Source organism: Dicentrarchus labrax, unplaced genomic scaffold (genome assembly GCF_905237075.1).
Source record: "Dicentrarchus labrax unplaced genomic scaffold, dlabrax2021, whole genome shotgun sequence".
NCBI classification, from domain to species: Eukaryota; Metazoa; Chordata; class Actinopteri; family Moronidae; genus Dicentrarchus; species Dicentrarchus labrax.
This window is the reverse complement of record NW_026136722.1, coordinates 2,451,386-2,473,105: the sequence shown is the minus strand read 5'-3', so window position 1 is coordinate 2,473,105 and position 21,720 is coordinate 2,451,386. Positions and strand designations below refer to the sequence as shown.

The following is a 21,720-nucleotide window of genomic DNA, read 5'->3' as shown; positions in this document are numbered from 1 at the left end:
TCACAAAAAAGGAAAATATATATTTTGACATTCCTTCTGAAGAGTGCATCACTATTTTCAATATTTTACTAAATCAAAAAAGCATCTTAATAAATAAAAATCATGAGCTAGCACATATAAGGAATCCAGTAATTGAAAAGTTGTTTCAGTGTGTTACCATCATGAGTTAAAGCAGAACTAATTTCACAACTACAATTCTAATAAATGGATAGATAAACAAATACTTTTTTCTTCTACAAACAGTGTTGTTTTATTTCAGTATTTCACTCTTTAAGGTCTAAAACACATGTTGAATGCATTTACTACAAATGGACCCTTGTGCAGTTTAGTTTTTAATCATTATAAAAATTATATCAGTTATTCTGCATTTGTGATGTGTTAAGAATGTTTGCTCTCCAAATCTGTCATATCCAGTAGGAGTCAGCAGTAACATGTGAGAATACCTCGGAAACACCCAACTATAACCATGCAGAAGTGGAGCTGAGTGAAAAGAAATGAGATAGCACCTGTCCACCAGCCGGTACTTGCAGATTCTCAACCAAAGCACGTATTTTGGGAAGAGATTTGCGTTTTTGTTAGCTTGTCAGAATATTAGTCATGTCAATTTTTATGTATTTGACTGTCTCTGCTGTCAGGAGCCTGTGGAATGGAAAAAATATTTTTTTTTTATGCTAACAGGCAGAGGGAGAGACTGGTAGGATCACTGGATAGCTAGCTGTACCCATATGGTCCATGATTATCTATAACATCACAGAGGTAAGAGAGGACATTGAGAGGCAGAGAGATAAGGAACAAGGGAAAGAGAGGGATGAAAGGAAAGTTGAGTTATGTTGTGGTCTGCGTGGTGTGTGTGTGTGTGTGTGTATTAGCCAGCAGGCAAGAGATGTGAATGGCTGTCCCAGATACCCAAATAAGTCTCCTCACATAATTCTACATCACAATTGCTTAAGTCAGCAGGGATGAGCCACACATGCACACATACAAATAGAGCTGTTCTGATACCGACACCAATATTGTTAAGTCCCCTGATACTGCCTAAAATGCAGTATCGAGTACACTACAACCCCCCCGATATTGAGGTCATGACTCACCCTACTCTGGCTCTGACAAAAGGTTTAAGCAGGCCATAAGACAATGATCTACAAGTATACAGGTGTTATACACATATATAAATATTTTTTTTTTTTTAAATGTCACAAAGTTGAGGAATTGGAATTGGTATCAGAAATGAAAAAATGGTATTGGTAACATCTCTACATACACACTCCAGCTTCTTTAGCTGCCACTCCCATCTTGCCCAGTTCATCTGCCTCTGTATCACTGGCTTTAATGTGGTTAGGTGGGACTGAGTGCTACTGTCAAACCATCTCAAACACACACACACACACACACACACACACACACACACACACACACACACACACACACAATACAGACCATACAAAGCTGTCTCATTCCATCTACACGTTATGAAGCTGAAGATCAGCATAAACCATAGGGTTCCCAGAACATTTGTATGATGTACATTGTCTGATATTGTACCATATTTGTGCTGTGTATATGTGTGCACGCATGCTTGCAAGTGGCATTCAGTCGAAGCAGACTGATCCACAGCAGGCGTTCTTTGATTGTGTTATTTAAGCGATTTGATTCTCCATGAGCAAACATTTTACACACACACACACACACAGACACACACACAGAGCCAATTAACACCTCAGTCTCCCTGTGGTATGCTGCAATCAAGCTAGATATTTTTAATCAAACATGAGTGCTCACATAGCCGCACACCTGCACTACACCCATTCACATCCACCATCACACACTCATACACATACATACAGATGCACACAGTTTCTGTGATCTGGAATCATATGAGCTTACAAGTTTTGCAACAAGTAATTAGGGTGTGCGATTAGCGATTAGCCCAATACACAATTAGCCTCTAGCACTAGCATGCTCAGTCATCACCATTTGCAAGGGCAATGTGATGGGATGGGAACACTAAGGTAAGCATAGTTATGGGGCAATTCACACAATGCCACCTGCTTTTTGTTGTAGCTTCCCGCTGAGTCAATTACATACAAAGCTGAAAGATGTGCTTGTCTATCAAATGCGCAATAACACCATGTGCATTTTAATGTCAATAGAGAGCTGAAGTCACGCTGGGCAAGCTTATGTTACACTAACTCAATGCAATCTCTCATTCAGCATTTTTCAGCATTCTTTCTGAAAAAATAAAGCCTGTTTACTGTCCTCATTCATATATGACAAACTGGCATCCACAGATTTTGCTATATTTCAAAACAATTGTACATATGGAGTGAACAAAATGCCATAATGCTGAGTAAGTTTATGTTGCAAGGCTATAGATTTGTATTATTATAAATGTCAAAGGGATTCTCAATGAGCTATTCTGACTACTGGAACAGAATCCAACAGTTCAGGTTTCACTTTGACTCTCTATTGGACTTTGGTTTCAAACCTTAACATTTAAAGTATCCATTTAAATAGAAGCTTCCAAAAACATTTTAACGGACTGGGTGACATGTTAGTGTTAACTGTTATGTTATAAAGTCACTCTGTCAAGACTGTTATGTTCAGCTAAGGCAAATAGGTCTGTAGTCACTGTATTTTCCAGGATGTCAGTGAATGTGTTATGCCTGTCAGTGTTTATAATACGTTTAGAAGTCGTTTTCATACCAGAGAGTTAAAGGGGACTGTTGTTGTTGTTCCTGCTAGTTGTGTGTTGGCCTACAAGTGGGAGTTGATGAACTGCGATGCTAGTGGATGGAGCACACTGTTGACAGCCAGGTCTTGTTATTTTGGCGTTGGCTACGGCCCACAGTAGTCTGTATTTTGTTCTCCAATAAAGAGCGAGTGAAACCAGCTATCGTCTTGTAGCTTCTTGCTGAGGGATGCTACAATATTAACTTCCAATCTAAACATGTTGGAGATGCCAGAAGACTCAACCCACACGTCCATCTGTTCTTCTCCTAAACTGCAGTAAATGTTTCTTTTAGTTGCCCTAAATAAAACCATTAAGTGAGGAATTCTGAGAAAATGGCCACGGTGTAGTGAGCTGCCAAACTGCGTTGGTGACAGCAAACATTCACTCTGCTGAAATGTCACTGAGCAAGGCACTACCTCCCTTTCTGCTCAGAAAACTAAGGCTTTGTGTTATACATAGCCTGATGCTAAACTAAATTCCTTTACTGTAATTTAGTCTAGTCTTAGGAAATTTACAATAGCCCATCTGGGTTTTCTGCCTCTCCCTGCACTTTACACTATGTGTTATCTTTGTCGTTTTAATGTAATTCTAATCTGTGCAAAATAAATAAATAAAATAAATAAATATGGGCAATACAAGAAACAGTAAAATGGACAGAGGATTGAGGATGAAGAGGAATAGAGGCATAGAGACACAGAACAAAAAGCCAGTACATTTTATCCCCGTCTCATCCCTGCGCAGCTCAGCTTGGCTCAAAGACCACAGCAATTAATTACCTGCAGGCACATTACGGACACCTGCAATGATTTATGGAGCCCTTTATGGAGATGCACAACACTGATAGGTCAAGTTCGGGATACATAAGAGGAACCGAGCTAAGTCATGCTCCGACACAAAAGACAGATGAGTTAAAAGAACTTAATTCCCCCCCAAAAAACCCCTGAAAACTTTCATTTAATTTAATGTGCACAGCTGTAGTTTGCTTCACTCAAAAACTGCCTTGAAAGTGTACAAACACACACACACACACACACACACACATATATATACACAGATGCTAGCCTACATTGGGCTGTTGTTGCGTGTTTTGTTGCTTGTGCCCATGGGCTCTTTTCTCCCTCTGTTCTCTTCATCCCCAGCAGAGAAAAAAAAAACAAAAAACAACTCATCTTCATTATTTTTTATGTTGAGCAGAGCTTCACTGTATCCATTATGCCTGTGTGAAAGATTGTGTCTGTTAGACAATACATGTGCAAAAATGCCTGTGTGACTTCAAAAGCACACACCTACTTTGGCTTTTACAAGTTTAGTGATTTAGCTGAGGCTCTCACCCACAGAAAGTGGAGCAGGTAGCGATGCTTCAGCATGTTGCTCAAGGACACGTAAAGCAGGACACACGGCTGTTGGTGGAAACAGTGGCTGCTGTGGGGAACAAGCCTGTTCCTGTCAGCCAGGACATGCATCCCCAGGCTAATATCACCCTGCCAGAAGGATGATATTCGAGGGAGGTTTTAATGGACTACGTGGGGGAAAAAAGATGTGTGTGGCCCGTATCGCAGTTCGTGCCAGGGAATATCTTTTGCTAGGCAACTTTTCGAGTTAGATATCACTTTGTTAAACAAACAGTTGGAGTCCAAGCCATGGGCTATCTGTTATAGGCTTATGTAAGGGATAGACTTATATAACCAGACAATCTTGAATTTAATGTTTTGTATCACTGGATTCCATTTTATACCCAATAAGGAGGAATATCCTGATAACGAAGGAAAGAAATTGTGGTAGAAATCCCAAGTGAATAAACAGAAACAGACATTTCTTAGGATAGTGTCCAAGGAATAAAGGTATTGATTTTACATTTCAACAAGGCTAAACTGGTTAAATGAATAAAGAGTAGAAGTGATATTTTAGAGAAAAAGCTAAAAAGTATAATCTTTGACTTGTGCCCCAGATTGGGCTGTTGCAGGCGAATGAAATCCGAGGTGTATCACTAGTATAGCATGACAAATGAAAAGGTCTTTAACTGTTGGAGGTGAAAGTGAGAAGGTTAAAGTGGCTTTAAAGCATTGAGATATTACACCCAAAGGGTTGTAATCACACAACCAGAACAGATCAATACAATCACATCACACAAGTGTATGAGACAGCACTTAATGTTTTATACACGTCGAGCTAGTTTATATATTAATTTTTTTTTTTTTCTGAGAATAAAGAGGTCTCTTTTCAGGCAATTACATTTTTATTTGATGTATTATCACTCCATTCTTTACCAAGATTACTTGATTGTCTTTTACATGAAATAGAAATTGATGTGAAAATTGGTTTAATAAAGCTGTTATCACACCAGAGGAATAAGATTTTGTAGGTGTCTTAGAGTAGTTCCCCAAGTTTGAACTTGCATTTTCTAGTTTGCATAAACAGTTACAAACATTCTTATGATGCGTGTGAACAAGCAAAATACAAATAGAATATTCTAATTCATATTCTCAGTCTTCAGAAATTCAACTAAAAGCCAGTATTTAATGTTATGTTTTAACTGTCTTTAGCCAAATTCTCTGTGGCAGATGGGCAGCCTCAGGCGCTGGTTTGTGCCCACTGTCACTAGACTTTACTGTGGAAGCAGCAGTAACAACATCACCACTCTAATCTCACACACACACATAAACACATCCCATCTTTGAACACCCGTCTTTCAATTTCAGCCTTTCTGTGACATAAACTTCATAATATTGCATAATATTGCATTATTACTGTATACTGTATATTGATCCCCTGTGATCAATTCAGTTTTTTTTTTGGTATCTTATTTTATCAGATTTTCAGTAATTGACAATGAAATTAAAGTTTTTTTAATTTTTCATACTGATGCAATTTTGATTCTTCTGAAGCAGTACAAAGGCTCCTGGAGTGTTTCCAGGTCAGAGACAGGTACACTACACTCTGCAGGCAGCGTTTCACAAACTGCAGACTCATACCAAGCGAAAGGCAATCCCAGGCTCAGGGCATTTAGCTTCCTATGTTTCATTTCTCTGTAATTATTTAATCATTTTATGCAAACTGAAGCACAGTCATACTTCAAACAGTAGTGGCACTTGAAATTCACAGACTGAAGGCACATGGCCTCATTCAGCAGTAATTACTTTTATTAATTACCAAACAAACAGCAAGAGCCTCCACTTTTAAAATCGCCATGTGAGAAAAAAAAGCCCAATATCCTTGCCTGACGTTTATCATTCAGAATTAGTCAAATCTCCAGATATGGCCTGTATACGTGTTACCATCACACTGTAAAACACTTTCCAATTATAGATTTTATGATGTGTATAATTTTTTTTTTATAAAATTTGAAAGCAAGTAAATAGACGTAATTTCTTGCTGCAGTGTTAACTAACTTTGCTGCTACAATTGTATAATGTAATTTAACACTGTGGTTTAACATGGAACTTAACATCAAGGCACTGTTTTCTCACTATTCATCTTATATTATTATATATTTATTGTATTATCTTTATTTATATTTTTCTGTGTATAGTTTGGCACCAATTTACCAAGGCAAATTCCTTGTATGTGAAAACCTACTTGGCAATTAAACCAATTCTGATTCGGATTCTGACATAATTATAGTTTTACAGTTACATTATTGCCATGGCTTCATTACATTAGAGAAACTCTGCAGTTTTCCAACAGATGTAGTCTCACTGGTACAGACTGCAGTCTGCACAGCATAAGAGTGTGTAACGTGTGTATTTTTAAAAAGGAAATTTGTCTGAATGATTTGCTCCGTTAGACACACAAATTAGAGCAGGTAGCGTTAGTCAACACCTTGCATATCCAACCTGTTGGTTTCGAAAGATGACTTCACACTGAGAGGGGGAGGGTTCCTCAGTACACAAACACAAATACACACACACACTTTCCCCATAAAGACACAAATCACAAGCTAAGCTTTTTCTTTCTTTCTTGATCAAGATTTCCCCAGTGGTGAAGTCTCAGCATTATTTGAGACCAGACAAACCAGCCAGCACCACGCACACGCACATGCACATACACATACACATACACATACACACACACGCACGCACGCACGCGCACACACACACACACACACACACACACACACACACACACACACACACACACACATAGACTAACAAAATGTTTTGTGCCTTGGGGACCTAAGACCCAATTAACTTTATTACTGACATTACAGCTGGAGACAGTGGGAAGATTATATAACACATGCGCACACACACACAGTCTCAATTTATCATGGAGTTGCACAGAGGTGCAATAGCATTTAACATTTTATGAGCCACACTCACACATTATTACAAATATGAAACATATAATGCATGTTAGTTTATTGTTTATTGTACTCACTGACAGTTATATTAACCTCACGGTAATGGCGTCCTGAGCAGAGAATGTCACACTCCCTTTGCCTTTGTTGTTATCTCAGCCTGTCTGTGATTTGTTTACAAAGCCGGTCTGGCTTTGTCTGTTTTTGTCTATGGAGTCTGGTGATGTAACCCGTTTTACGGCTATTTTCTTATCTAACTCTGCAAATTAAGGGTTTATTTCAATATCAGACCCAAATATACATACAACAAACAATGGCCTTACATGGGGCAGCATGGAAGTCTCTCACACTCTTAACTGAATTTATTTTAATGTGCTTTGTTACATTTGATGAATGGTTTTTCATTACTAAGCGATGTACCCATATGTTTTGCAAAAATGTATCAGCTTTGTTTTTAAGAGAATAGTTATGTTTTTGTGTGTTTTTTGGTGTCAGCATCTAGTGGTCATTGGCAGAAATGCATCTTCAGAGTTATAGTGAAGTTTTGTTTCTTCTCCCTTATTGAGGTTGGTCTTCTAAATTGCCTTTTTATGTTTTTTTTTTTTTTTTTTTATTGCTTTACATCCTCTATTCCCTGCATCTGTCTCCACACGCTCCTCTGTCCTTTCTCCTTCTCTTTCATCTCAAGTATGCACAAAAGGTTTTTACCAAGTTTCTAGATCACAGTATGAATGCCCTGTTAAGTCCTTTCAGTTTACTCCCTCCCTCCTATATCTTCCCCCCATCCCTCCTTTCTGACGTCCTCCATTAGCAGACATCAACAAGCTGTCATCAATCCTCAGTGAGTGGCATCATAAATCCATTACCCTAAACAATGCAAAGCATTTTATCCCCACATCCATTTCTCTCTCCATCCTCTGTCTGCTGTCTTTCATCTCCTGTCATCATCACTCTTCACTGAGTCATACATCAGATTCCATTATTGTCCTTATATAAAAACAATGGGCAGCCAGTGTTTGCCACAGGAGGGCAACCCGAGACACACATTGCCAGAAAAGTATTTCAAAGTCAATTTGGTACTCTTTTATGGGTTTCACCTCTCTCTGAGTTTTTGTTAGGGTATGGTCATTCTTAAACTTGCTGCAATATATTGTTATGAGCATACATGACATTTATCTAAAAGTATAACAGCTCTGCAAGATGTTCACAACATTAAAATAAATTCGCTACGACAGTTGAGCTGGAATTAACTATGGTGTTAACACAAACTGCTATCAGTGTGGCAATAAAAAGCTGCATTGGAGTGGTTGTAAGCCTGGGTCAATGTTAACAAGGGCTGGGGGCAAAGACCTCTACAGACTCATTAAATTCCTATGAAATTGAAATGACCAGTCAAGAAATGCCTCTGATACTTTAGAGGAGAGCTTTTTTTAATCCTTTTTCCAATTACATTTATAAAGTATGTTCCCTGTAGGCCACCGTAGATTGTAGTATAGTAAGTTATTGTACCTTTAAGCTACAAAAATGACGAGTAGAAGAAAATAACAACCCTTACATGAAACAACCATGTTAAAGCTTAAAGCAACACTGTCCTGTTCTATAGGTTTTAGAGGTGAGGTTTCTGCAGAAAAAAAGTGTGTGCCATGTAAAATATGAATAAATAAAATTAAAATTAAGAATACAATGTGCGGTACCAAAGTAATTCTGTGTTTTTAGTTAAATTGTCAATTAAAATTGCCACAGAAAAAAGGCAAAATACCTTTTTTGACAGAGACCAAACTGGAAATAAAGATTTAAACAGTGCTTTGGGAAATGCAGGGGCTTAGTCCACTCATTACAACAGGAGTTATATCTACTGGAATACTGGTCTGGGATTATTTTGTCCCAGTATCTCATTAAAACCATGGCCAGTAGTTGCTGCCAGCTGAAAAAACAGGACTAAAATGACTACAGTATGTGATTAAATTGCCTTTATTTCCTTCTTGGTTTGAGGCTTTGGGGAGTAATGTAGATGGCTTTAACATTAAATGAATGGGACTGCTCAGCGCACACACGAATACAGGTTTTTTTTAGGTTGCTCTAAGAGTCCACCATCCCAGCTCCAGACAATTTCACAGCTACATTCTGTAGATAATAATTATGTATGGGGTTACAATCAAAGCATATTTGCTATTGTAGTGTTTTCTCACTTGAGTTGATAATCCAAAAATCATAATTTTGAATTTCTTTTTATTTAATATTTTTTTCTTTAAGTTGTCATTATGATCAGATACAGTGGTATGTACAGTATATCCTAACTATAATTATCTTATACTTATCGTATTTACCATTTAATTATCTTTCTTTGTGTTTTGTTTTCTGTAATTACTATAGTAGTATAGTTGTAGTAGTATTTACATTACATCATCAACATTTTTCTGCTGGGAATTTTAAAATGTGTCCTAAAAACTGCATTGGCAAACACTCAGAATATAAGCACCAGCATTGTCTATCCCAATAAGCACTTGTCGATATGTACTTATTATAAACATTAAAAAAGTTACTGGTTGCTGTAATCATTCGCAGTGCACATACAGTAAAAAAAAGACTTGATTGACTTGACTTAAATTCCTGAAGCCTCACATTAGCTTTAGTTAAACTTTGGAATGCATTTTCACACAGGAGGACTGTGGATTTTGTCCCCCATCATTTACACTGGAATCACATTAGGAAGAGATCTCTTCATGGCCGGCACAGACCAGAGAAGATACGACGACCATTGTATCTTTTGACATAGACACGAGTGTGATATCAAAACATGAACCTATCCATTAGGACACAAAACTAAAAACAACCTTGCAACACTTTGACTTGTGCTATCAAAAAGATGCATGCCCATTAATTTTTTATAGCACACTCTATTTTGCATGAAGTGTTCCAGAAGTTACCATCCATCTTGAACGAATCTTGGCGAACTAAACAGTAATATCCCATTTTAAGTGTGACGGCATTCACCCTTCAAAGGCTCTTCTTAAGGCAAGGGCCTTTTGTATGAAAAGACCATTGATAGGAAGGTATAGCAAGCTAAACCACACTACTTTGATCCCTTTTTCTTCCTAATAACCAGACCCATTTCTTCCTCCCTGGGCTCCTTTAAAGTGGTTGAGAATAATTATGAGTTTAGTTGGCATGGCTGTGTGTGTGTTTGAAGAGGTTAGATAGGTTCAAAGATTCCCAACGGATGGATGTATGCAGTGCAGTCTATGGACAAACACTTGAGGACTAAGACACACATTAAACAGACACAAACACACGAGCAGGGAGGGCCGGGGGGGGGGGGGGGGGGCTGACCGTGGCAATTGTTTGTCTCCCAGAATCAAATGGGAGGTGATTTTCTGAGGACCAAAGGGGCGAATGGAAAATGACAAAATAAACGAGTGCTCTTTTCTCTCTCTTCTCTTTCTTCTTTCATCTGCCCCTCTGCAGAAGAAGAATGATCTGCCACCGCCTTTTTGTCGAGCTGGCTGACACAACCAATCACACAAACATGCTCTCTTTTTCTCTCTCTCTCTCTCTCTCTCTCTCACACACACACAGCATCCTCTGCACCAGTCTGTTTGGACCACACTGTTGTTGACTGTGTGATCTGATGAATGACACCCCCATTTCAATTATTGCCCCTCCTCCCTGCCTCTGGCTATCTCTCAGCCTGTCCCTCACACTTTCCAACCACCCTCGAAAACACCAAATCTAGCAAGGTGTCCACACTCGTCACAGGGTGGCTTCGGATTTGAACGGGAACATCAGTGAAAATGATGACGAGTAAGTCTTGGTTGGCCCTTTATGGCCTCATGAGGCTATTGAGGCCAAAATGAAGGCCAAGGGCTGAGAGAAGATTGAATTGGTAGAAGTAGTTTGATGGGATGAAGTCCAAGCTTGAAGATCCCTGAAATGTGGCCATTCTGGCTCTTAGCAAGACAGATAATGTAACATGACCTGTCACTCATTCTGAAACGGGAGATATTCCATAAGAACATCATGTGTCATCTTGTTTAGTCATTTTCTGAGATCGTTTGCTGGAAGCTCTTCCACTCTGAGTTGTGATATCCCAGCCAAAAAATAACAACCTTCTGTCATGCACACAAAAATCAATACGTATTTTGAAACATTAACAACAAAGAAACAAATGGAATTCACACTAACGTCCAGTGCAAGCATTTAATATTATTGTTAAAGCCAAGGTTTCAGTCACAAGACTTATTTCTGGTCCTCTTGCACCTTTTTGGCCATGATCGTGGTGATCTTCAAAATGATGAAATATAACAGTAAAATAATTTTGAAGCAACACAAATGCATCTGCTGAAGAATTTCAGGAGAGATCAAGCAGTCCACTGCAATGTGCTAACCAGGGTCCAAAATTAACATTATTACTCAACTGCCAATGGCAGGTAAACTGAGAAGATTTATCAGCGATTTGTTTTTTTTACTGCCCATAAAAAGACATTGGGCATTATGAAAATATTTCAAGGTTTTAGCCAGGATCTCGGGCTCATGCAGCTTTCAGACGCCACCTTTTGCAAAAAAAGCCGATCTCTGTGACATTTCTCTTCGTTTTATGTTTTCTTTTTGGTGGCTTAACACCGGGAATGTGTCACTGCATTTCTAATAACATTTGACTTTGATCATATGATTCGCTGATGGGTACGGTGGACAGTGAGGGTCATATTAGTCTCAGCCAGTACACATAAACACAGTGATGTAAGCCCAGCCCTATGCTGTGATTCCAAATTATTTACCGGCCACCTGGCTGATGAACCCAATTTATTTTTCACCAAACCCTAAATGTACCTGCATTTGGCGCTCGTCGTGTGTTCATTTGGGACCCTGGTACTACCTGTGGGGGATTCACACCACTAGTAGTCAACACAGGCAAGTAAATACAAAACTGAAAAGTTAGTGATACTGAATGTGCTGATTGCACAGAGAGTAATAGGTACATTTCCCTAACATGAAGGAAGTACAACATTCAATTTTTAACCATACTGCACATTTACCCTAAGCTTAATCCATTTTTAGAGTTTCAAAGTAACTTTGAATAAAGCTGTAATGCTGTTATGCTAAATAAAGACTTGTTCATGTTCAGTTTGTTGCTGATTTCTCAAACTTTGACCTTCTCCATAAGGTCAAATCACTGGGTAAGCCCCATATTCTTATTTTGTGTTGCATAATTGCTTTCTTAGTCAAGCTGCTACAGACAAAAAATTAAAAGTTTAATAATGTTTAGTTGATACTGCTATCAACCACACAGTTTAGTCTTGGTACAGAAATTAAGAGGTCTTACCGATTACATACATTTTGCTAAAGTAACATTGCTGTTTTTATATGACCTTTCAGCAACAAACAGTAGATTATTTACAGAAAACTCACAGTGAGTGAATGAGAGTGAATTATTTAAAAGAAAGTTAAAAAAATAAGGGAAAGGAAGAGATAGGAAAAAGCAGTAACTCGTGAAACAGAGAAGCAAAAAAAAGATGATCATGAAGAAAGGGAAAGGTGTTTGCCAGAGAGCGAAATGGTGCATGGAAGGAAGAAAACAGATGGAATATAATGTATAGAGGTTGAGATACAGTAGAGGTGTAAGGCGTGAGGAGAGGAAAGAAGGAATGTGGCAGATGGTAAATGTAGCTGAAGCCCAAATGGCCTCTTGATGCTCCGTTAGACAGACACACACATACAGAATCACACATGCACAAGTGTGCAAGGTCAGTAAGCGGTCACAGCACAAAGGCCTCTATGGCATTACCTGTTCCATCACCTGTGCATATGCAGCTTACAAATACAAACAGAAGAATTTAACTTTGTGTCCACTTTGCTTTTCCACAGAAACAATGAAAGACACTATGAGTTAATGTTTACACCATTATTGATCATTAGAAAACATTTGGTTCTCACTGTGGTATGATTATGGTATAAGAGACAATAAGTGAAGTAGATGAACATCATGTAGGTTTATGAGCAGATTTCGAAACAATTCAGCACAGCCAACAAGCTACCTAAACACACCCTTCACATTTATCTCCAGTAAAATGATCAGCTCAGTTTAAGTTATCAAAGAAACAAACAATGTCTGTTATTTTATTAAGATGCCAGAATTCTGGTTTTACAAATAAGATATATCAGTTATGGCTGATGAAACTGCGGAGTTAAAGAGGCTTTGGTTTGGTTTAAATAAATAAAGTATATTTCTGATGGAGCAAAGTAACAGAAATAACTGAATGATCAAATTCATTTTTCACATCTGTCTGGTGGATGGGCATCACTGACTGTGAAAGTATTTCCCAAAATGTCTGTAAACATCCCAGTATTACCAGGAAATATACAGTCTTCTTATTGTATTATTCGGCAGCACACTATTTACATCCAATGCCTTTTTCTGTGCCAAAGCAGGAAGTAGTATGCCCTGTGGAGGTCCAGGTGGTGGATGGGCATGTAGCGTGTCCAACTTTCATGCAGGAGTCGTGTCACAGACCATTACATGGCTTTAAGCAAAAAAACAAAGAAAGAAAGAAAGAAAAAAAACATAACCATAATAATTTCCGCAACCTTAAAAAATACCAGAAAGAAGAAACCATAGTTCCCATGCAGGGATGTTGTAGAAATGAATAAAAACAAAATTGCCATTGAACATCTAAAAACCTTGCCGCTGAACGTAATTTAGGGTTTTGCATAATTGACCAACACCAGCTTTTTGTCTGGTAATAGGGTTGCAGTAAATAAGTATTTTAACGTATGTGGGAAATTAATACATTTATACAGTAAATTACATAATATTAAGATCAGCTTTATTCGTTCATATTCTGGCTTCTCTGGCATTGCAGTAGCTGTGATATTTCATGTCTTACCTGAGAAGTAGGAGCAATCCATGTAACAAAAAGGGGTTCAAAAATTTCATCATCAAAATGCAATAAATAAGAGTCCGAATTTACTCATTTTAGGTTGAAAGACACAGGTGCACACCTGTGCGTAGAGGTAGGATTTAGTGACATTGAGGTACTAGGCGTTCTTAAGAGACTATGATCTTCATGATAAAACCCTCATATTTCCTACTGAATGTGCACTGATTCTGTTTCTTGAACAGACACAAAGGTGAAAGCAATATCTTCAGTTGCAAAAATAAATGGAGTCAATGGAAAATAAGCGAGCACTTTTTTCTCATTTCCTGTAAAATAATCCGTCAGCATCAACTGACAAAAGCAGTTACTTTCATGGTGAGGCAGACACAGAGCCTGGTGTGTATATTGTGAATTTTGACAGGACAGCAAACCTTGTGAATGGTGAAGTTTTATTCTAGTCGCTCTACAGAAAGAGGGGGAGAGAGAGAGAGAGAGAGAGAGAGAGAGAGAGAGAGAAAGAGAGAGAGAAAGAGAGAGAAACAGTGCCACTGTACAGAAGAGCTCCTGTGAAATTCACACAAAAAATATTGTTTTTACTCTTTATCATTTATAATTCTCCATGGTGATGTATTCCAGTATGAATTTACAAGCGATGTTTACAGGTGTCGTTTCTAAATATATTCAAAATAGTTCCTTAAAAGTCTTTGAGGAAGTATTAGTTTAAAAAAAAGCTCTATTCTTACAGCAAACCATAAAGAAAGAGGTCTCGTATCTTTGGAGGGATAGCAGACTCAAAGTAGAGGGTTGCTTTTTTTCTTTTATCTTCTTTACAGTTGAAGTCCTGACTACACATGAAGGAGAGGGAAGAGAGAAGCAGAGCTGGTGATACAGTAATTCTCACCTGCCATTGGAGGAAGAGCAAGGATGTCCCGCCATACCGTACCAAGCCCTGACCCCCGACCCGTGACCCCATTGGACAAAACGTAGCCTGATAATGACACGTCAGCCAATGAGGAAGTTGTACTAGGGTCAGGTCCTCGCCTTCTCCCCCAAAACAGCAGCAGCATCTTCATCGTGTTAAACATAGGTAATTTTTTTCTCCCAAATATGTATATACTCACACCTGGTTACAACGCATTAGTGATCATAACATCATAACATAAATAATTAACAAAAAAATTAACATAAAACATTAAAATTGTTACATCTGGGGTTGCATGCCATCACCTCATTATTTATCATTAAATGTAATTAAAATACATTTTTGTCATTAAAAAGAGCAGGGTTGTCATCACAAGGGTGTGTCTGAGTGTGTGTGTGTGTGTGTGTGTGTGTGTGTGTGTTGTGTGCGTGTGTGTTTGTGTGTGTCTGAACATAAAACAGCATCAGTTTACATGACAGTTCAGTAAAAAGTAGAACAAATAGAACAAATCATCATGAGTTCATAAAATGCGAGGGTGCCGTTTGATATTTTTTACATGTGCATATTGTTCACTTGTCAGCTCACGCAAGCAGCATGTGGAGATAAATATGATAATAATAATAAATATGCAGATAAGATGCAAAAAAAGACAAATGTTGCTCATCAGTCAACATTGGGTAAGCTGATTGGGAAGCAAGGAGAGGTTCACTGCAGTATTCCAAGAGTACAAAAGGGCGATATGACTGTGGTTGTTAAAGTTGGAGCTTCAATTGAAACACAGTGGCTAATGCAGTCGCCTGCCTTTAAAAACCATGGAGAGGAAAGAGAGAGATTCCTGTTTGAGTATTCCATATAAGGGTAGCTTTTCCCGATTTTGGACGTTTAAGTAACATCCTCCATTCTGTTAAGGGTGCTCAGTTTTGCAAGGAGTGGAGCTGCACGCAACACACCCCTCACTGAGCAAAATGATCTAAGCCCCCTACAGCCATCCCTCCTTTCCCTCCTTCTCTTCCTCTTCTTCTCTCTTTACTTGGGTTGCATGAGCTCGGGCAAAAAGCCGAACTGGAAGACCTAGGACTGGTAAACATCAAAAGGAGAAAAGTTTGATTCTGCATTGCGGCCGCTATAAATCTTGTTGTTTTACTTTTTTTTTTTCTTTTTACTTTTTTTCTACAAAAAATCTGCGCCGCATCATGTTCTTTTGCTACGGTTGAAGCTCCCCCAAAACGCACAGAATCATCCTGAGGTATTTTATTTGATACAATTTGGCTTTGTGGATCCAATCAATCAAGCAAATCAATCAGTCAGTAAAGATGGATACATGAATTTTCTTTTAACTGTACAATTTGTACAGTATAATGCTACCAAAAAAGTGGTTTTGTGGGCACGCGTGTACAAGGAAGTATGTGCAAGTCTTTTCTGCTAAGTGTTATCAAAAAGAACAAACAAACAAATAAGCAAACAAACAGATGCATAAACAATCAGATTAGGAACCAAATGTTCTAAGACTTCAAGCTTACCCAAGTTCTGCCATGCACACACACAACTTACTCCACATTAAGATGGATACATGATTGACGAGCACATAACAGTGGAGCCTCCTCAGCTCCATCCCCCTCCATCTTGCCCCGCCCAACCCATCCCACATCCTACCCAAACAATGCAATGAAGGTAAACAAGTGATCCGTCTCAAGTAGTCTTCAGATCCTCAAGAGCCCTGGTTGATTTTGGAGTATCAGTAATTGATCAATAATTGTTCACCCAATGCCCAGTTGCAGTAGTTACTCTATAGTACTGCTACTTCTGTACCAACCAACCAACCAACCAACTTCCCAAAAAATAAAAAAACGAATAAAGTGAAGTAGTTCTATAGTTATCCAACACTCTAGTGATGTGTCATGTTGATCGAGGAAGGGAAGAAGAAAGGAGGAAAGAAGGAAGGAATCGTCAGTGTTTTTTTTTTTATAGCTAATACCCTGTTTCTGAGTGGCAGGGAGGTCAAAAGACAAAAACACATCAGTGCCCAGCCCCTCCCCAACTCAGACATGGTGGTGGTGGACACGGTTGTCATTTCATCCTTTTCTCCCTTGTTTTTCTCCTCTTTGCTCTCTTCCCTTCCACCATTTTCTTGCTCTTTTGCAGAGGGAGCCACAGCATGACACTGATTTACTAAGCACAAAGGTCAAGAATAAAGGTTTCGATTGTACAAGTATCCATCCACAATATCTGGCAAGACATAGTCCCTTTTCAAAAACATGTAAAATATGTGTCTAAGGGTGTATTTGTGTGTATTTTGTCTTCTCGGACACTGAAAAAAATCAACACATGCAAAATAATCTACTACTCTTGATGGTATTTTTCAGAAAGCTATGCTTTTTCAAAAGCAAATGTGGGAGAGAGGTTTTAAAACTAATGGCTATTGTGCTACCAAATAAGCAAACACTAAAATCCTACATAGGGGGATCCGGATGCCAGAATCCCTAATAAATCTTATAGTTTAATAGAATAAAAAAGCAATACTTTGCAATTATTTTTCTATGTGCAGCGTCACAAATGAAATGCCCTTCAATTGCCTCAGGCTTTCCCTGCTTGTTTGTCCTTTTCCATCGTCTTTGTGTCAGTCTGTTTTTATTTTTTTATCTGTCAGTCTGTAAACATTATTCTTTTATAGCACCTACATTTCTCTCAGCTTATCATCACTATCATGTCCCTACCAAATTTTGACCCAGCACACCGATACTGCCATTAACTACTGGAGGCTCCGCTCTGTGCCATTTAGCCGCTCATCTCCTTTCTCCCTCTCTCTCCCCCTGCACTGCCAGGTGTCTCTGTGGCCATATTTGTCAGAGTAACAAGCAGCAGACCGTTGGACTAGCTCACTGTGACGCCTCTGCTCTCCTGGGACGCCTCCATGTCTGGCCATGACATCAAACGTGCCCATCTGGTCTCCCTGTCAGGCCTCTTCTCCTCAACTAGTGAGCCCCAAGCTTGACAGTGGAGGTGGAAAGGAAAAAGGGGAGAAGGAGGAGGGGTTGAAAGAGAGGTTATCTCCTCTCTCTCCCCCTCTAATTCTCTTCTCATATAAATTCTCCCATCCTCCTCACCACTTCCTTTCAATCACAAATCAACTGCCTCTTTCTCAACAATGCCTGTAGAAGTCCTCCTTTACTGTAACCTAGGCCTTCTCTGTCCCACTAGTGGGACTATGCCATTTCTTGCCCCTTTTTAAAACCTAAGGGGTTAATGATTCCCCTCCCCTTTACACCAGGATACCTTATGGCAACGTGCCAGCCATGCAGCCAACTGGTACATGGCAGAGAATGGAGAAAAATGATGATATCATCTGCAAAGAGAGTAGTAGTAGTAGTACCGTCATACCCAAGTGGGCACGAGTTCTTTAGGATTACAATGTTGAAGAGAAGAAGAAAAACGTAGTGTGGCTATGGCATCCCTTGATGGATAACATAGTTGATAAATTATAATACAAACCCAGAGAGGAGTAAAGAGGAGAGAACACATTATTTCTTATATCAACTAAACATCTGACTCCAGACTGGGGATTTTTTTATACACCCGTCTATTGCTGAACTGGGCTGAGTTTAGGACGCCACGTGGGGCCGGGTATGCACTAGTCTTATTGGCTGAGTAAGGCATCACATGCTCTTTATTGTACATGTCATTGGATATCCGCCCGTCCCGTGAGCAGTATGAAGTGGTGGATTTAACAGATGAGCGGAGATTGTTCGCATCGTTGCGTGTTTTGATGGGGGGCGCTCCAAGGACCGCTGCAGGTGAGGCCACCGCCAGCTGTTTGTAAATATCAGAGGAGCTACGCCCATGGACCAGTCTGCTGCTGGTGTCATCCCTCAGCGAGTGGCTGAGGAAAGGGTTTTCCGAGCCATGGGCCGGGTACAGGGACTTGCTCCTCTTGCTCTCCTCCAGGTTGTGGTTAAACAGCATGGATTTGGAGCCAGTACCAAACAGTCTGCCAGAGTAGGGACGCATGCCGAAGAGGTTTGCGTAGTGCGAGTCAGATGTGGAGTCCACGAAGCGATCCTTCTCCTTGAGGCTGACGCTGCGTGCCGGCCGGCCCAGGTCTACATCCTTGGGCTTTTCTAACATGATGTTGTCAAAGGAGTGCTGACGACTCAGCCTTAAGCGGTTTCTCTTTTGGACATGCGGCCCATCTGTCTGTGGCCAATACAGACCAAACATTTCATCTGGTTGCTGCTGCTGTTGGTGGTGCATGGTGGGACTGACCAAGGGGTCTGTGAGGAGCTGGTCCTCAGTAATGTCATACAGGTTGGCTGTGTGAAGGCATGCCTCACACCGATTATAAGGTGAGCGTGTGGCAGAAGCTGCGGCAGATACAGCAGGGGTGTACGGCCCTCCTGGTGGGTAGCCAGCGGTCACTTTGGACAAGCAGGAACGACAGTGTGTCTGTTTGTAGCGATCAATAGATTCGTGTGGGGACAGGGAAAGGTTTTTCTCTTTCAGGTTGTAGTGTTTAGAGTAAGTTGGATCTGGTAGAAGATCGGAGTCAGTGTGATGCAAAGGCGAGGAGTTCAGATGAATGATGGGCTGCTCACACTTCCTATAGTTGTCACTGTGGTCAGAGTAGATCTCCGGATAATCCAAATCATCAGCAGCAAGGCCACGACTCTCTCGGTAGTGAATGGGGTCTGAGTGTAGACTCAGTTCTCGGTCTGAGTCAATAGTGTAGATTTTCTCTCCTCCTCCTCCTCCTCCTCCTCCTCCTCCTCCACCACCTCCTACTCCTCCTCCTCCTCTCCCGGTTTGGTTGGTTCCACCGCTGACCTGCTTAGTCTTTAAGTAGGACAGCTCCACCTCACTGCAGTCCCTTGGGTATTTTGACGTCACCGATCTTTTTTTTAAGTTGTCCTTGGGCTTCAGGTGCTTGTTGTTTTCTGGGTCCTTGTAGGAGGCTGCCCTGCTGGAACAGTCAGAGATGTCAGAATGGGCTGTGTCCTCAGGGAGGTATCGCTGTGTCTTCATCGACATTCGTGGGTCTGGCATCAGCATGTCAGGCATTGGAGGGGGCCCAGGTGGCGCAGAACGAAGTGTGTCCACTGACTTCTTCCACAGGGTCCGGGGAGGCTTGGCATTGGTCTGGACTGCATCAGCATTCACTGCCACCTCTACTGTGTTGGGATTGGCATCATTCAGGGTCAGAGGATGCTGGCCTCCCTGGAAGATGTAGTTGTTAAGGTGGTCTTTGTGGCGGTTAGCAAGATAGGACTGCAGGTCACCAGTGTCCCCATAGATCATATCTTTGGGAGCATAGCTTCGGTTGTCAGCATAGATGAAGTTTCCCTTCTCTGCCATCATGTCCATGATCATGGGCCCAGCTGAGTGCATGAACTCACGTTTGGGTGAGTTCATGCGGGAGCCACTCAGGTTAGACATGTTGGTCATCTGTTTGGCTGACTTAATGAGCTTAAGCATTTTGTCTTGGGGGCTAAAGTCCAGGTCTGTCTTTTTCTTCATGTCAATATGGACTCCATGGATGCAACTCCAGATTCCCTAAATATGGATGAACAAGTGGAATGGAGGAGGAAAAGCCAAATAAAAAATGAGGAGAAAATGAGAGGGAGAGAGGAGTGGAAGAGGGACAGGGACAGAGATAAAATGGAATAAGAGAGTGAAAATCAAAAATAAAGAGGGATTGAGAGAAAAATGAAGGAGAGAAACAGAATATTGATTACTTAGCCACTTTGACCAAACATATTTGTGCTCCATATGTTTCATTGAAATGTATTAAATTGTAAGTCTTTTATCATCATTAACACAAACCTGAAAAAGATTAATTTTTAATTTTCTCTAAAACAAACTTCATGTTCAGTTTACAATTAAAATCTAAGTGCACCCCTAAGTAAAGATGGAAATTTGTTTTATTTAAGATATTAATCATCTAAACAACCATGTATAATTGATTTAGAGGATGGTGCAGTAACACAACATAATCATTTAGACAGTTCTTAAGTAGAAAGGATATAGAATTAATCATAAACACACAAATAAAACAAAACACACTGATCATTGCTTAAAAAAATACCCCAACCAGGCTAAATACAGTCTCTAGACCCACTGCCAGCACAAAACCTTGTCCATCATAATGAAATTCCATGATATATTTTTAAAAGGGGCACGCAGATAACATGTAATGCAAGTCTTTATGCAGTTCCATCAATTTTACAGTACAACTGTTTGCAAAACAGAGAATAGAATTCATCCAGATAAAATAAACTGAATAAACAATGACTTGAAAATGTTAAAAACTGGTTACAATGTATCTTATAACCCTGTGCCCCAAGCCTCCTTTAGGGGGACTCCAGGGGTGGAACATTCTCTGAGAAGGAACAACAGTAAACAGCTGAAATTAACATAACTACAACTGAGAGGGAGGTTAATAAAACCGCTCCTTTTGTTTGAACTAACAACCAAACAGCTGCCATTATAATGCCTACATGTAATTTAGCTCTCATTTTATGGTTCAAAGAACAAAAACAAATTATTTCTTAACTGAGCCCATCGTCCAGGTCACCAATGCATCCATAAAGGATATTTATCAACAAATTCAAAGGGATTTTTCCCCTAAATCACTTTTGAGAATGTCTTTGAAATAACATATTTTCAAGAACATCACTTTATCGTCTCTAAAAGATTTTCTCTCCTCACTACCCCCCTCTGTTAACTTTGAAAACAGAATCACACTCTGCCTCCAAAATAGTGCAGAGACACTGCAGTGCTTTTAGGGATGCATGTCCATGTCTTCTGTTCTCACACACAACAAGGGAGAATGCTGACCTTTTAACAGAATGAGAGAGAATAGATTGATTTAGCGTGGGCTGCCGTGATTTCACCCAAAAACAGGCTG

At 39.8% G+C, this 21,720-nt stretch overlaps 1 protein-coding gene across 1 annotated transcript in view; it reads right to left on the bottom strand.

Moving 5' to 3' along the window:
* Window positions 1-14,330: 14,330 nt before the first annotated feature.
* grin2aa (glutamate receptor, ionotropic, N-methyl D-aspartate 2A, a) overlaps window positions 14,331-21,720 on the bottom strand; it is a 133,670-nt gene continuing 126,280 nt past the window's right edge. Inside the window, exon 14 of the mRNA XM_051387861.1 lies at window positions 14,331-20,366. Within this exon, the coding sequence (XP_051243821.1) occupies window positions 18,357-20,366 (2,010 nt within the window). The 3' untranslated portion in view covers window positions 14,331-18,356. The remainder of the gene's footprint in view (window positions 20,367-21,720) is intronic.